The 15620-nt window shown below is 33.0% G+C and overlaps 2 protein-coding genes across 2 annotated transcripts; both read right to left on the reverse strand.

The window, feature by feature from the left end:
* Positions 1–1541: 1541 nt before the first annotated feature.
* Positions 1542–3135, reverse strand: LOC106376644 (probable purine permease 18). Its single transcript, XM_013816745.3, has 2 exons — positions 2916–3135; positions 1542–2821 (listed from the first exon to the last, which is right to left on the reverse strand). Exons 1-2 carry the CDS (start codon positions 3100–3102, stop codon positions 1677–1679), a joined length of 1332 nt encoding a protein of 443 aa, XP_013672199.2. The 5' UTR covers positions 3103–3135; the 3' UTR covers positions 1542–1676.
* Positions 3136–8498: 5363 nt separating this feature from the next.
* On the reverse strand, positions 8499–9356 carry LOC125579928. The gene has a single exon (XM_048743840.1). The coding sequence runs from the start codon at positions 9354–9356 to the stop codon at positions 8499–8501; it is 858 nt and encodes a 285-aa protein (XP_048599797.1).
* Between the last annotated feature and the right edge of the window lie 6264 nt (positions 9357–15620).

The following is a 15620-nucleotide window of genomic DNA, read 5'->3' on the forward strand; positions in this document are numbered from 1 at the left end:
ACTCTCCTTTGTGTTTGAGAGATTGCTTTATCTCTAGATTATTTTTCTACATTTTACTGACTTTTGATGGTTCTGGCCAAGACACTCTATGATAAAGTGGGATAAGTTAGTTTCGTTCTTGATCGCCTTTGAGCTCTAAACCTTTATTGAGTTAGTGTTACTTTGACATTTTTTTCTCTGTGATTATGGAGGTTTTATGTTTAGATTATGTGTTATGTTTTAGTTTGGTTAATATTAAGATAAATATATAGTTGTAAATGAAATAATAGAAAATAGTAAAAAAATAATAAAATAGCGAAATTTTATGTTATTTTTAGCTGTGAATAAATTAAATATTTAAAATACATTTATATTTTTTTACTTATTTCTTTATTCGTTTTGCAATTTTTTTTAACAATTAAATAGATTAAATTTTTTTTATCAAACTTCAAATGATGATGATTAGTGTGAGAAGGATTAGATAGTGTATAATTAGAAAATAGTGAACCAAATTGTAATAATCTAAAAGAAGAAGGATCTAAAATGTAAAAAGACAAAAAAAAAAGAGGACATATGTCAACAAACCCCCCTTTCACATGTCATAAGAAGAGAGAAAAGTCTACTTTATATATATAGATATTTTTTTATTCGTTTTGCAATTTTTTGAACAATAAAATAGATTATCAAACTTCAAATGATGATGATTAGTGTGAGTAGGATTAGATAGTGTATAATTAGAAAATAGTTAACCAAATTGCAATAATCTAAAAGAAGAAGGATCTAAAATGTAAAAAGACAAAAAAAAGGACACATGTCAACAAGCTCTACTTTATATATATAGATATTATTTTCTATTACTTTTTTGTTGAGCAAAAATTTTTCCATTACTCAATAAGAGAAATATACAGTAATTCACAAAGGGAACCAAATCCTCATTAACCAGTTCCCTTTTTTTTTTTACGTTTATTAACAAGTACCGCAATGGCAGAAACAGAATCAAAACTCTGGGCTGAGGCACAAATATTGAATGATCACAAGAGGATCCCACGGGTAGAGGCTGCGGTTCTTCCGTCAATTCCAGGAAGATGGTGTTTTACGGATGGTGTTTTACGGATGGTTCCTGGAAAGAGAATGAGGGTTTTTCAGGCCAGGGATGATACAGTACTCTAGAAGGATTTGCGGGATTAATGGGTGCAAGGAATGTTCGAGCCTCCCTTTCTCCTCTACATGCAGAGATGGAAGCTTTATTATGGGCAATGGAATGCATGAAAAAATTACGACAATTTCATGTTACGTTTGCAACGGATTGTTTTCAATTGGTGAAGATTGTTTCAGAACCAGAAGAATGGCCAGCGTTTGCAAGTTATTTGGAAGATATAAACAACCTGAAAGAGAGGTTTTGTCGAGCAGAGATTATCTATGTACCAAGAACGCAGAACAAGAAGGCGGATAGCTTAGCCCGTAGTGCTAGGAAGGAAACGTCTTTTGTAGTTCACATGGATCAAGATCTCCCAGTGTGGTTCACATAGTCATTATGAATCTGTAAAGTTGATGAAAAAAAGTACAGCAAAAGTACAACAATTAACAATGAATTACACAGTTTTCAGATCCATACAACATATTTGACATTGATTTGAAAGATAAAGAAGTACAAGAAAGTATTAGAAAAGACCCAAACGTATATTTGACATGAGAGATTAAACTTCAACACTGTTCTCTCTTCGGTCAAGTTCCATCATCTCCTTCTTGTTTTTCTTGTGCATTGAGTAGAAGTACGATCCTAAAGCCAAAGTTGTTCCTATCAAAGCACCTATTCTAGGCCAACTAAAATCATCATCCATAAAATCAAATGCTAACACAACAATCAGGGCCACAAGTGGTGAAGTACACATATGTACGACATCACCAAACACACCCGAAACATGAAGCACCAACCCTATCAATCCGACCGCCCAAACCTGCCACGACAAAGCCAACCCAACCAAACTCAAAACATAATATGTGTCGCCTTTCTTAAACCGTTGGCTATCGCCTTTCAATTCCTTATATTCACCACTCGCAATCAAGCCAACAAGACAAACAACTGATGCGACAAAAGAGACGCATATTTGCATCTCCAAAACCATTCTAAACATTTTCTTGTTACCATATCTCTTTGTTTTCACCAAAAGTTTCTCAAACCCGAGTTGGAAGAAGCAGAGAGATAGTGCGAAAGCAACCGAACCCGCGAAGGTTAACCAAGCTTGGATGTTATAAAATTCTTCATTTTCATCAGGCTCTCCTCCAAATTCAGGGCTACCGAAGACGTATATCACAATAGTGAGGAGAATAGATATGATGATCCATCTGTTAAACTTGAAACGGTTAATGATGGCTGTGAAAATAGCCATAAATATCAATTGGATCGCGGCAATCAACGTGAATACGCCATAGTTGGCGTATAACTTCCCAAGAGCGAATAACTTGCTATGAGCAGCAACAAGAACACCAAGCGACATGTAAAGAAAGAGGATACGAAAAGAGAGAAAACGAGTATTGTTGGTTTCAGGGTTTTGTTTTGGGGAACGGAAAATGAAGAAGAGAGGGATAAGGATTGGAAACGCAGCGTTTTGAATCAGAGCTTGTGTCCATGTTCCTGTGTATTGTAGATCTTGATCACTATCTTCTCGATTGTCTTGGACATAGAAGAAGTTTAAGAGAAGCATCACCAGAGAGTCTCCGAGCACGACCAGAAAAAGACACAACGAAACAGAGAGCCACCATTTTCTTTGAGTTACAATCAACGATCTTCTTTGGCTCAATATCTGGTCTGGTTCTGGATTCTGAAGGTGCTCTGATTCTTCTGTTGATTCAATAAAATTTATAATCCTTAGTTGTTATTTTTGGGAGCAGAAACAATATAGAAAAAGAAAAAAGAATTAAGACAGCGAAAGTACCATGTCTTGTAGTCTGTTTTGAAGCTTCTGACATCTCCATGAATTTTTTTTTCTCAGGTCCCAAGCTCTGAAGAGTTTTAAAATCCAAGTTCGTTTCACTCTCTTTGGATATCTTATATAATAAGATTATCTTTGATTTTATGAGAATACTTGAAGAGAAGTGCGCTTTGACGATATCTAGTTCCATCTTGGCGGCGATATAACTGTTTTTAATAATTACAAAATATCTCTGAACGGCATCACATGATCCTTTTTGACAGATAACGTTGGTAATTTGAACATACCTCTGCTTATTTAAAAATATGACCTGGTATAGAGATAAAATTTTTTTATTTAAATATTATATTTTTAGTTTATTTTTTCAACCATTTTCATTGATTTTCACCAAGAACCTCTGGTACAAACAACTGATATTGGAGAAACCCGCCTTGTGGCCTAACTTACAGTTTGAAGCTACAGAGATTAAGAGAGAGCTCCGGTCTCTCGAGGCATGGGAGTTAAGGTTTGGACTTTTGGCTTCAGTTAGATGTGCCTCTTTCATCGCTCAGAGTGTCAGGCAGCTTGGTCTGATGCAGTCTTATGTAGCGGTTGGCCATCCACGTTGGTTGGATCATATGTACGTGAATGAAAGTGGAGCATATGATAGTTAACAGAGTCATGGCAATTTCCTTTTGGTCCACCCTTGTTTGGGTGTTGATGATGATTGTGTAGTTATGTATCATAACGGTTTTTGTTGGGGAGGTTTGTGGAATCGTAATCGGATATGCTCTTGATGGTTGTAAAAGCCTTTTGTTATATATAAAGTTTTCAATTTGGGAAAAAAAAAAAAAAACAACTGATATTGTTATGGTTAAAATCGGTCCACACAAAACCAACGGCTAAATTCTTCGAGAAATTGTACCTAAAGTAAATATGAGATGGAAATACCAAAAAAACTAAATCGCAGAAGCCAAACCTATTTGCATGAGGATACAAGAACAAACTTCGTATATTTCATCACAGACTAGGAATAAAAGAATTTCTATGCAAACATGAGATGATTGGAAAAACGTTCTTTCAGACAGTTTTTACAAAAATGACTAGTTTTACAAAACAATCTTCCATAAAATGAAATTCGGAAAGTTTCCGCAAAAAACTCTCGTAAGAAAATCTACGAGATAATCTTCCGCAAAACAACTTCCGGAAAATCCTAGCTAAAAACTTGTGTAAAGTAAAATAATTCCGAAACTACACGAAACGATCAACGGAAAAGAGAAAGGAACATGAGAAAGACTTCATCACTCATGGGACCCACGCCCTTTCTCCTCTCTCTCTCTCTCTCTCTCTCTCTCTCTCATCGCCCTCCAAGCTTCATCTCTCTTCCTCATCACCCATGAAGCTTTGTAATCGCCCTCCAAGCTTCATCTCTCTTCCTCATCGCCCATGAATCTTTGTCATCTCGTCCCTCCAAGCTTCACCTCTCTTCCTCATCGCCCATGAAGCTTTGTCATCATCGCCTTCCAAGCTTCATATCCCTTCATCATCTCCCATGAAGCATTTTCATCGCCCTCCAAGCTTCATCTCTCTTCATCATCGCCCATGAAGCTTTTTCATAGCCCTCCAAGCTTCATCTCTCTTCCTCATCGCACTCCAAGCTTCATCTCTCTTCCGCATCTTCCATGAAGCTTTGTCATAGCCCTCCAAGCTTCATCTCTATTCCTCATCGCCCATAAAGCTTTGTCATTGCCATATCCATTGTTCTCCATGTTCTCGTTTGAAATGTCTTTAGTTTTGTCGCAATCGGAATTCCCGTTGAGATTTTACGGAGAAAACAAGCAAAGACGTTATTTTTTCATAAAAGTTTGAGTCAAATGTCGAGTCGAGGATGATTAATTAAACACCATCGTGTTTTTGACTAAATAATTGATTTTTATCATTTCATAAGACCAACGACATAAAAATCGTAAATCAGAAAAATTGACGATTTCTCAGAGAAAAGTCGTAAAAACAAGTAAGTTGTAAAACGTTCTGAAACTACCTAAAACATGATGAAATCCCACTTATGACTTCGAATGAACCAGTCTGGACTGCAATGTCGGTTTACTTGGATTGTATGAAGAAAACTGAAAAAGGCAGATAAATGTGAAGTTTCCAAGATAAACGTGAGTTTCGAGAAGATAAGGAAGAATCCCCGTGAAAGGGTAAATCTGAATCGTGATGGAAAGAGAAAGACGACCGATTCGGAAGCATATATAAGCACATCCGGGGGCAGAAAGAAAAGAATAAGTCTTTGGTTACAAAAAACTCTCTGCACTTAGAAACCTTAGGCTTGGTTTTCACCATACTTTGTTTTCTATTGCTTGCACTCTATTACTAGACAAACTTCGCGAAAACAGTTCGATCTCTTGTTCAACTCTTTGTAAATTGAACTACGTTCGGCTTGATCCTTGAAAAATGATACGTAGGCAGCCTTTCATAGGTCTAATCGATATCCATCATCTGCTAGTTAAAAAGAGCGTGTTGCTGTTTCCAGTGAAGATGCATGCCAAAGATTTTATCCGTCCTCTAAGGATTACGGTTTAAGCAAACGCGAAATTATCCTCATCGGCATAGAAGATTCTTACTGAAAAAAATAACTAAGGAATAAGAGACAATCCCAGAGAGCTATCACAGATAACCGAAGATCAGATACTTTCTTATCTTCAATCTCAATAAAAAAAGATAAAGAATTTGAAGATTGGTTTCAACTTTTAAATGAGATTGAAAAGACAACAAAACAAAAGAAAGTCTGTTTATATATAAAAACTTAATCTATGCTTTTATATTTTATACATCTTCTGAAAGTCTGTTTATATATAGACTTAATATATCAAAATAGTTCGGATGGAAGTAAGAATTAATTCTCATAAAGTTCAAAAAACAAATCTATACTAGATAAAAATTGGGGCTATAAGCAAACAAAAATGTTCACGTAGGATTTAAAACGACTAATCAACATATGAACAATCTTAATTTTAATTCATTATTTTTAAGAATGTGAAATTTCCAAAATTGATTCTTTCAAAATAAATAGAATTCATCATCAAATAAGATAAATTAATAAACAAATCATTTAAATGAAATTAACTTATATAATACTAAATTTTTGTAAATTTAAAATAAAAATAAAATACAAAGAAAATAAGAATTTTAAAAATAATATGATTTTAAAAGTGGAGGCCATATAATATTGAAAGCATTCATATAAATTTAAAATGTCAACAAAATATACAAAATCACCATCTTAATTTTTTAAACGATTTTTAGAAAATAAAATTTTATTTTAAAACAAAATGAAAAATATCAAATTAGATAATTAAAAAATGAAAAATTAAAATGAATTAGATCAATATATATATATCAACTATTTGGGAAGTCAACATAAAAGTTAACAAAATGACTTTAAAATACAAAAAAAAGAAATAATAAATTTTGAAAATAAATTTTAATATATATATATATATATGTAATAATAAAATTATTTCATCAATTATATATAAGTAAATAAGTGTATCATCATTATATGCACACAAACATACAAATGTATCATCAGTTTGATATAAATGATAAAAAAAATGTTGTCAACAAATGATAAAAGTTCAAGTATTCCATAAATCAACTACAGTAGAACCTCTATAAATTAATACTCGATAAATTAATAATCACTATAAATTAATAAATTTTGCCGGTCTCAACTTGGCCCTGTTCAAAATTTGACATAAATCGATAAAATAATAAGATAATATTTTTTTTTGAAAATTCTATGTAAATATATGGTACCATTAAAATTATAAATTAATAATTTATACATATACATATTTTATATAAGTAAGAATATATTATTATATTGTTTATTTTATATTCACAATGGAATTATCTTTATATTTTCTTAACACTTAATATATTTTTGATGAGATTTAGTAATATTATATCTAAAACCACATTTAAGTTCTATGCAATATATATTATATACACCAAATAATATAATAAAATTAATATAAATGTCAAATTTAAAAAAAAAAATAACAATTAATTTCTATACACTAAAATCAAAATTTTTCTTATCTTAGAATAAATCTATCTTAAAATGAGAATTCTAAATAAGAAAACTTTTGTAAATTAATATCTCTATAAATTAATAAAATTTTAAAATTCCAACATTATTAATTTATAGAAGTTTTACTGTAGTTGTAACTTGTTTGGGTAAACTCAAAAGATTAAATAATTTTACTGCCACAAATAAAAGTCAATTATTTTAATATTAAATCTAATGTTCTTTGAATAAATTTACCCAGAAAAAAATAAACATATTACAGTAGAACCTTTATAAATTAATAATCTCTATAAATTAATAAATTTTGCCGGTCCCAGCTTGGACCAGTTCAAAATTTTAGTAAGATTTTTTTATACTTTTTCTCAACATATTTTGTTATAACTAAAAGTAAAATTTAAATTTACATTAAAAGTATTTTTTTTATTAATATACATTATGATTATTAAGATTTTTAAAGAATTTTATATATTTAATAGATAATGTAAGTAATCAAGTAAATGTAATTGATGAGTTGGACCTAGTATGATTTTTTAATGGTAGATAACATATGAAAATAATATCAGTGATTTAAAAGACGGACTAGTCTCTGTTGGAAATTTTAAAACATTAATCTATGATCGAACCTAGTATGACTTCTCTTGTAATATTAAAACATTTTATATACGTCCACAAATGATCGGATTAGTCTTTGTTGATGTAGACATATAGTTAATGCAGCAACTTAGCGTGACGCATTAGGAAAAAAGAAGAAGAAAATAGATGGAAACATGAATGTTTACCTCTGTTAAGAGCACTTGCAATGGTCATCCCCACATTGGGATCCTTGGTAATTGTTTAATATATATTTTTTTTGTTTTTTTTGTTTGAACAGTGAAGGATTCGAGTCCAAAAAACTCATCCAATGGTGATTCCGAAGACGGAGTCCTTAGCAATAAAATATTATTATTTTTTTAAAAAAAAATTAAAATTGAAAATTTATTAATTGCATAATTAAAATAAAAGGTACAAGGATTCAATTTAAAGATACAAGGATTAAAAGATACAAGGTTTAAATATAAAGATACTAATTATTAATCTTCATCGCCAAATTTGTTGCAAATGTTTTCGATCAAATCATTCTTCAATCGTTCATGAGTTTGCCTATCACGAAGATCATTTCGGTTGGGAAATATATTATTGAGAATTGTCGGGATTTCGTTTAGTGTAGGGTTTGCGTTTAGGACCTCTGAAGTTCTGGAAGATGCTCCTTCTTTAAATTCTGAAATATCGTACCGCATTGAATAACCATCTCGTTCATCTTCAACTATCATATTGTGTAGTATGATACATGCTCTCATTATCTTCCTTATCTTATCTTTGGCCATTGTACGAACCGGGTTTTTCACAATCGCAAACCGAGCTTGCAATACTCCAAAAGCCCGCTCGACATCTTTTCGGACTGATTCTTGAACTTGAGCAAATAACTGTTGTTTAGGACTTTGAGGGAGTGTGATACTTTGGATAAATGTTGATCATTTTGGATATATACCATCTGTGAGGTAATATGCCAACTTATACATGTGGTTGTTGACCATGTACCTCACCCTGGGAGCTCGACCTTCTAAAAGGTCATCAAACAGAGGAGATCGATCGAGGACATTAAGATCATTTAAGGTACCTGGAAGACCAAAAAATGCGTGCCAAATCCAAAGATCTTGTGAAGCTACGGCCTCTAGGACAATAGTCGGTTTTCCGTGGCCACGGGCGTACTGTCCTTTCCAAGCGGTTGGACAATTTTTCCACTCCCAGTGCATACAGTCAATGCTCCCGACCATCCCAGGAAACCCTTGTTTCTCTCCCATATCGAGTAGTCGTTGAAGATCCTCTGCTGTGGGTCGTCGCAGATACTCATCTCCGAATAACTGTATTATCCCATCAGTGAAATGATGTAAACAAGAAAGTGCAGTGCTCTCACCAAGTCGGAGATATTCGTCAACCGTGTCAGCCGAATTTCCATAAGCAAGTAGACGAATTGCTGCCGTACATTTTTGTAGTGCAGGAAGACCCCACCTACCCATTGCATCTTTTCTTTGCTGAAAGAATGGAAAGAATTGTTCAAGGCCATCGACAATACGTATGAATAATCCCTTATTCATGCGGAATCGGCGTCTGAAAGTTTGTATCGAATATATCGAATGGTCGTCGTTGAAGTAGTCATTGCTTAGCTGGTGCTGTCCTCCTTCGCGGTGTCGTTCAGTATAACTACGGGTCCTTTGCGGTATGGGTTCGGCCTCCACTATATCGTCGTAAATTTCGTCAATGAAATCTTCGATAATATCATCCAATCTCTCCTCGATTTCATCATTTTCATCAGACGAAGATGACGACATTGCTTATCCTGCTGGATAAATAATAATTTGCTTAGAAGGTTTCTTATATTTTTTTTTCTTATAAGTTAAAAATATTTAGATTTCTTCTACTTTTGAATCTTTTCTATTTTTTTTTCTTCTACTTTTAAATATTTAGATTTGTTCTACTTTTGAATCTTTTCTATTTTTTTTCTTATACTTTTAAATATTTAGATTTGTTCTGCTTTTGAATCTTTTCTATTTTTTTTTCTTCTACTTTTAAATATTTAGATTTCTTATAGTTTTGAATCTTTTCTATTTTTTTCCTTCTACTTTTAAATATTTAGATTTGTTCTACTTTTAAATCTCTTCTATTTATTTTCCTTATAAGTTAAAAATATAATAATTTCCTCTAAGTTTGAACCTGATACATTTTTTTTATCTATTCAATTGGAGTTTGTTATAACTTTTAAAAAACCAGCGTTTACTAGCAACTTTTAAAACTAAATTTTACTAAATAGTTATGATGAAACAAAAACAAGAAGCAAGTAGCGAAACCTGATTATTACAATGGTTATGGTAATAACTTTCAAAAACAAGAAAACGAAAACAAAAACAAGAAGCGAAACCTGATTATGGTTATGGTACGAGAAGCATGTTGATGAGATGGATACAAAGGATTGAGAGAAGCAAGTAGCAGAAAAATATTACAATGGTTTTCGTTCCAAAATATTACAAAGGTTTTGGTGATAAGGTTTTTGATGTTGAGGAGAAAGAGATACATATCCGAGTACTTATACTACAAGAAGGGAAAACCCGTGACTTATGAGCAGGAGCTACATGCCAAAATGCTCTCAGTACTCTAAATCCACCCGTGACAACTCCGCATTAGCTAAGGAACAAAAGAACTCCTATCCTCCCGTGACTACCTGCAACAACACGTTTAAAAAATGGTTAGTTTAGCTGTAACAACTAAGCAAGTACACACATCACACAACAAGTACTAACTTTTCCTGCAAGTGACCTCAAACAACACACAGTACACATCATAACATTTCAGACATAAGCTTCATTTTTAGTGTTGTTTCGATCTCAGACAATGGCTCTTTCTTGGCCAGCAAGCGATCACGGAGTTTATTTCTAGACAGTTTTTCCTTAAGTTCCAAAACGCCTTGTAGCTTAGACAACTCCTCATCTCGACCACTCTTCTTCTTCTTACTGGCACCTTTCGCAGCCTTTACCCCGACTGGTCTATCCTCATCTTCTCCAACAACATTTTCTTCTGGTCCGTCAAGATCCACCACTGGCCTCCGCTTTTCCTTTCCACCATCCTTAGCCATATAAGTGGAGGCCCATTTCTGCTCATGCCTGAGCTCTCTCCAGCAGTGATCGAGTGTGAACTTGGTATCGTACTTGGTGAAGAATATGTCGTAAGCAGCTTTGATCACATCATCATCATTTTAGCCGCTTCTCTGCTCCCTCAGCGCCTGGTTGTAGCAACCAGTGAATCTGGATACTTCATGATTGATCCTAGACCACCTCTGCTTACAAGAAGTAACCTCTCGCGGTACTTCCCCAACGAGCTGAGGGCTGGCGTTGTAGTAGTCTACAATACGCTTCCAGAAAGCAACAGCTCTCTGCTCGTTGCCTACGAGAGGGTCCTTACTGGTGTTAAGCCAAGCACCAATAAGGATCCTATCCTCTTTGGGTGAATATTTCCTTCTATCTGCAAAGGTCTTAACAGACTCCTCAGGGACTTGCCTACGAGACTGATCAGGGACTTGCCTACGAGACTGACCAGGGACTTGACTAGGACACTCAGGTGGAATTTCGCTAGGAGAATCATCAGGAGCTTGAGACCCGAGCCAAAAAGGCTCGGGTGATTCAAGATCTACTGGCATTTGACTGTACAGCAGGTGTCTATAAGCCGACATGGCTGTAAAAATGCTCTGTGTTACTCAAGTAGTTACATAAAGCCTTAAGTAATACATGTTCCAATTTATTATACAATAAAAGCCTATCAAATCTGAGCAGTTAGGAAGATAGGAAGCAAACTAAAAGCAATTTAACCAAACACCATTCAAAATCAGTGGCAAAAATCAGTAGCATAATTAAATCCTATGTACTATAACAGCTATTTAACCAAACACCATTCAATTAATCTACAGCAATTTAAACGTAGAACCTTTAAAACCAATCAAATCACACGGGTTGGGAAGATATAAAGCAAATCAGTAGCATTTATTAATACAGTCCTAGTTTTTTATCTACCTACGAAAACCATTCAATTAATCTACAATACTATTTGAATTTTTTTTTACGGAATATACATTGTCAAGTGATAGAAAAGAAAAGCAGAGTACCTTTACTTTTTTGGCCATTGGACATGTGATAGAACACTCCCCCATTGAAGCCTTTGAAGCTACTCCTGCAAACAAGTAACATTAGGCAGTCAAATGTTTTAATACAAACGCATAAACTGAAAATGAAATCCTAATAAGTCGAGAACTTACCATGTAGAACCAAGATTACCAAACCTATGACCACTAGCAGGCACACCATTAGCTTAACTCGTGTGGTATCCTTTCCTGCGTTGTACACAGTCTTCTCTAGCAGCAGCAGCTTCTTCTCTCTCTCTGCAACTGCTTCCTTAAGCCGTCTTATCTCCGTCTGAAAGTCCCTCATCTCCTCCATGACCGCGTCATCCCACCACTTCCAGATGTGAGTGGCTCCATCAACGACATTGTTGCAGGTGAAATACCTACGGCCTGGATCTTTTTCCATGTAGGCTGTAGCAACAACCGGCTCACTCCCACAGTAGCAGATCGTCGGGATGCCATCATCCCCCTCAGGTTGAGGTTGGTTCTGAAACGGCTCTCCATTATCAAAGCTACTCTGAGCTTCATCGGCGTACAACTGAGCTTCAGCGTCGAGAAGTGAGGTGATGTCGATGGACGCTGATGATGAGGACGGCTGGCTATAGCTATACCTTCCCATTTTCCTTAACCTGCAAAGAAAGAGACAAGCAAAAAGCAAAGATTAGCATTGATTTTGAAAAACAATAAGAAAGACGAACACCATTCGACACTAAATAGAGTCGAGACCCAAAAGGGTTTTCAAATCCCTAAATCGATCGAGACCCAAAAGGGTTTTCAAATCCCTAAATCGATCGAGACCCAAAAGGGTCTTCAAATCCCTAAATCGATCGAAAACTAATCGAAACCTGATTTAAACGGAAAATAATCGATTGAAACAAAACAAAATCGATTGAAACGAAAGCAAATCGATTGAAAAAATAAAATCCCCAAATCGCAGATTTTTTTCGAACCCTAATTTTGATACGAAACGATTCCAACTCTATTGAATATAAATGGAAACAATCTAGTTCGATTAATATAGAAAAAAACGCTTCTACTTACCTTGACGATCAGACGGAGTTGAATCGCGAAGGTGGGATCCGACAATCGCCCTAGAGAGTTGAGAGGTTTTTTTTCTCTTTGCTTTCGTCGAAATGACGATTTTTTTCTCGCCAAGACCAAACACATTCGCGCCTCCGTCCAATCTATTTCCGCCACGTCGCCCACGGACCGGGTCCGTCAAGATGCAATTTACGGATCAATCCATCAAATGGGCTGGGTTTATATTAGTTAAAAAATCCAAAAACTGCAACGGACCGGGCTGACGGATTCGTTCTCATGCCCCGTTGCAAGTGCTCAGTTTTAGTAACATTTAGAGGATTACCGGGGTGGCGGGGTCGTTAAAAGTCATTGACTTTTGCTTACATGACAATCATTGGTAAAGTAGTTTTAAAAATTTATTATAATTTGATTGGACAATGACTTTTCATTTTTAATTATTTTAATTAGATCAAAAATAAAAAATAAGTGTGAAATTAATTACTATCACTTATCAAATAATCTAAAAGATATTGCAAATAATAATTTATGGTAAGTAATTGTCAAAATTATAGAAAGAGTTATAAGGGTTGGCAAAAAAAGAGTAATAATATTTGATCATTTCATTTTTATATTTATAAACTACATAAAATAATGAATAGAAAAAATTTATAGAAATTAATATAACAATTTCATATTCTTATATAAAACAATATACTCAAATATGAAGTATTATAATAATTATTAATGTCTTATGATTGATGTCCATATATATATATATATATCTATATTCTATATAAATCATTTATAAAGCTTTAAAAAATTTATAAAATCATTCATCATGGCTAAACAATAATTTTATCATAATTTTAAATTATCTATAAGAGTTTATAAATCATTTATAAAATAAAAATAGAAATTATATATTAAGTGAGAAGCTACTTAAGAGACTTTTACTTATGTTTTGATCATTGGTGAAATGAAAATTATTTTAATTTTTTTGGTTGATAATTTTTAATTTTATTTATTTTAATTAGACGTGTTTCTTATATGTCGATATTTGGTGAAGTTTTTAAAAAATTATTGTTACTTAAAAAGTAATATTATAATTATATATCAATATAAATGTTTGCTTTAAAGATTGAACGTATTATATTAAATGGAACATTTTAGAACTTTGCAATTATAAAATATTTTGAATTTGAGTCAAAGAGACTATAGGGATTGAACGTAAATTGCTTTAAAGATTGAACGTACTTAAAAGTAATATTATATTTTGAATTTGAACGTAAATAAGGTGATGTTATGATTTAAAAGGGATTCTAAGATGGATTTTTCGTTGATTGATTGTAGGGGGATTTGCCAAAAATGACTCAAAACTTGATTTTGAATACAAAAGTGTACCCCAAATTCAATCAAATGCAAAAGTAACCCAAAAGCCTAGTGAAATTACAACAGCCTCCTTATGAACAAACAAAAAACATGTATTCAATTTTACCATTATAACCCTCCGTTAGAGAAGACTTCTTTGTAAGTCTTCTCTACGATGACTTCTTTGTAAGTCTTCTCTACGATGACTTCTTTGTAAGTCTTCTCGTTCAGTAGATCTTAAAAATAATTTTATAATTTTATAAAAAATATTTTGATGGGTAAAAAATTGAAATCATGTAATAATAAACATTTCTCAATGATGTAAATTTAGTTCATCTGAAATTGAATTATTTTCAACATAGATGAGTGAATGTATATTGGCTCATGAGTCATTGGTTTAGGGTTTGGTAACATATGTTATAGTATTGTATGTATCATTAGGGTTAGATTTTGAAATCTTACCTTCATTTTTTTTCTTTTCCAAATTGACTCATATATGTTTAGTGACTATCTAATAACTTGATTTAAACACTTTCTAAGTTTTTTTTAAGGTTAAGAAAGTGTTTTTGCATAGTTAATTGATTTTAGGGTCTGGAAGACTCACATAAGACTTTAAAAGAAGTCTTCAGACACATCTCGCCTAAATTTTAGTAGAATTTATGGTTCCCGCCTAAATTTTGGAATAATTTAGGTTTCCCGCCTAAGTCTTCCAGGAGTCTTCCATATGTCTTCCAGAAGTCTTCCAGAGAAAGTTTTCACATGGATTAGATCTTAAAAATAATTTAATTTTTTTATAAAAATTATTTTCATGAGTTAAAATTTGAAATCATGTAATAATAAACATTTTTCAATGATGTAAATTTAGTTTATCTGAAATTGAATTATTTTCAACATAGATAAGTGAATGTAGATTGGTTCATAAGTCATTGGTTTAGGGTTTGGTAACATATCTTATAGTATTGTTGGTATCTTTAGGGTTAGATTTGAAATCTTATCTTCATTTTTTTTTTCTCTTTTAAATTGACATATATATGTTTAGTAACTATCTAATAATTTGATTTAAATACTTTATAAGTTCTTTTAAGTTTAAAAAAGTTTTTTAGCATAGTTTTTTGATTTTAAGGTCTAGAAGACTCACAGGAAACTTATAAAGAAGTCTTCCGACACATCCCGCCTAAATTTAAGTAAAATTTAGGGTTTCCGCCTAAATTTTAGAATAATTTAGGTCTCCCGCCTAAATCAAAGTCTCCATAAGTCTTCCATGAGTTTTCCATAAGTCTTTCAGAAGTCTTCCGGGTCGAAAATATTTAACCTAATTGGAATTTTTGTCTCCATATATAAATAAAATTTACACATTCTCTTTCTTCCTCTCAAATGACTGCAACAAAAATGTAATTTTTCTCACTCTAAAACTCTCCAACCTCTCTCTAATCTCTTTGCACATCAAAACACCAAACTTTATATCCATTTCTCACTTTTTCTTATGTTTTCTCACTAATTTATCTTCTTTTTGTAGGTTTTTTATTACATGATTCTCATC

This window comes from Brassica napus, chromosome C1, assembly GCF_020379485.1.
Source record: "Brassica napus cultivar Da-Ae chromosome C1, Da-Ae, whole genome shotgun sequence".
Taxonomy (NCBI): domain Eukaryota; kingdom Viridiplantae; phylum Streptophyta; class Magnoliopsida; order Brassicales; family Brassicaceae; genus Brassica; species Brassica napus.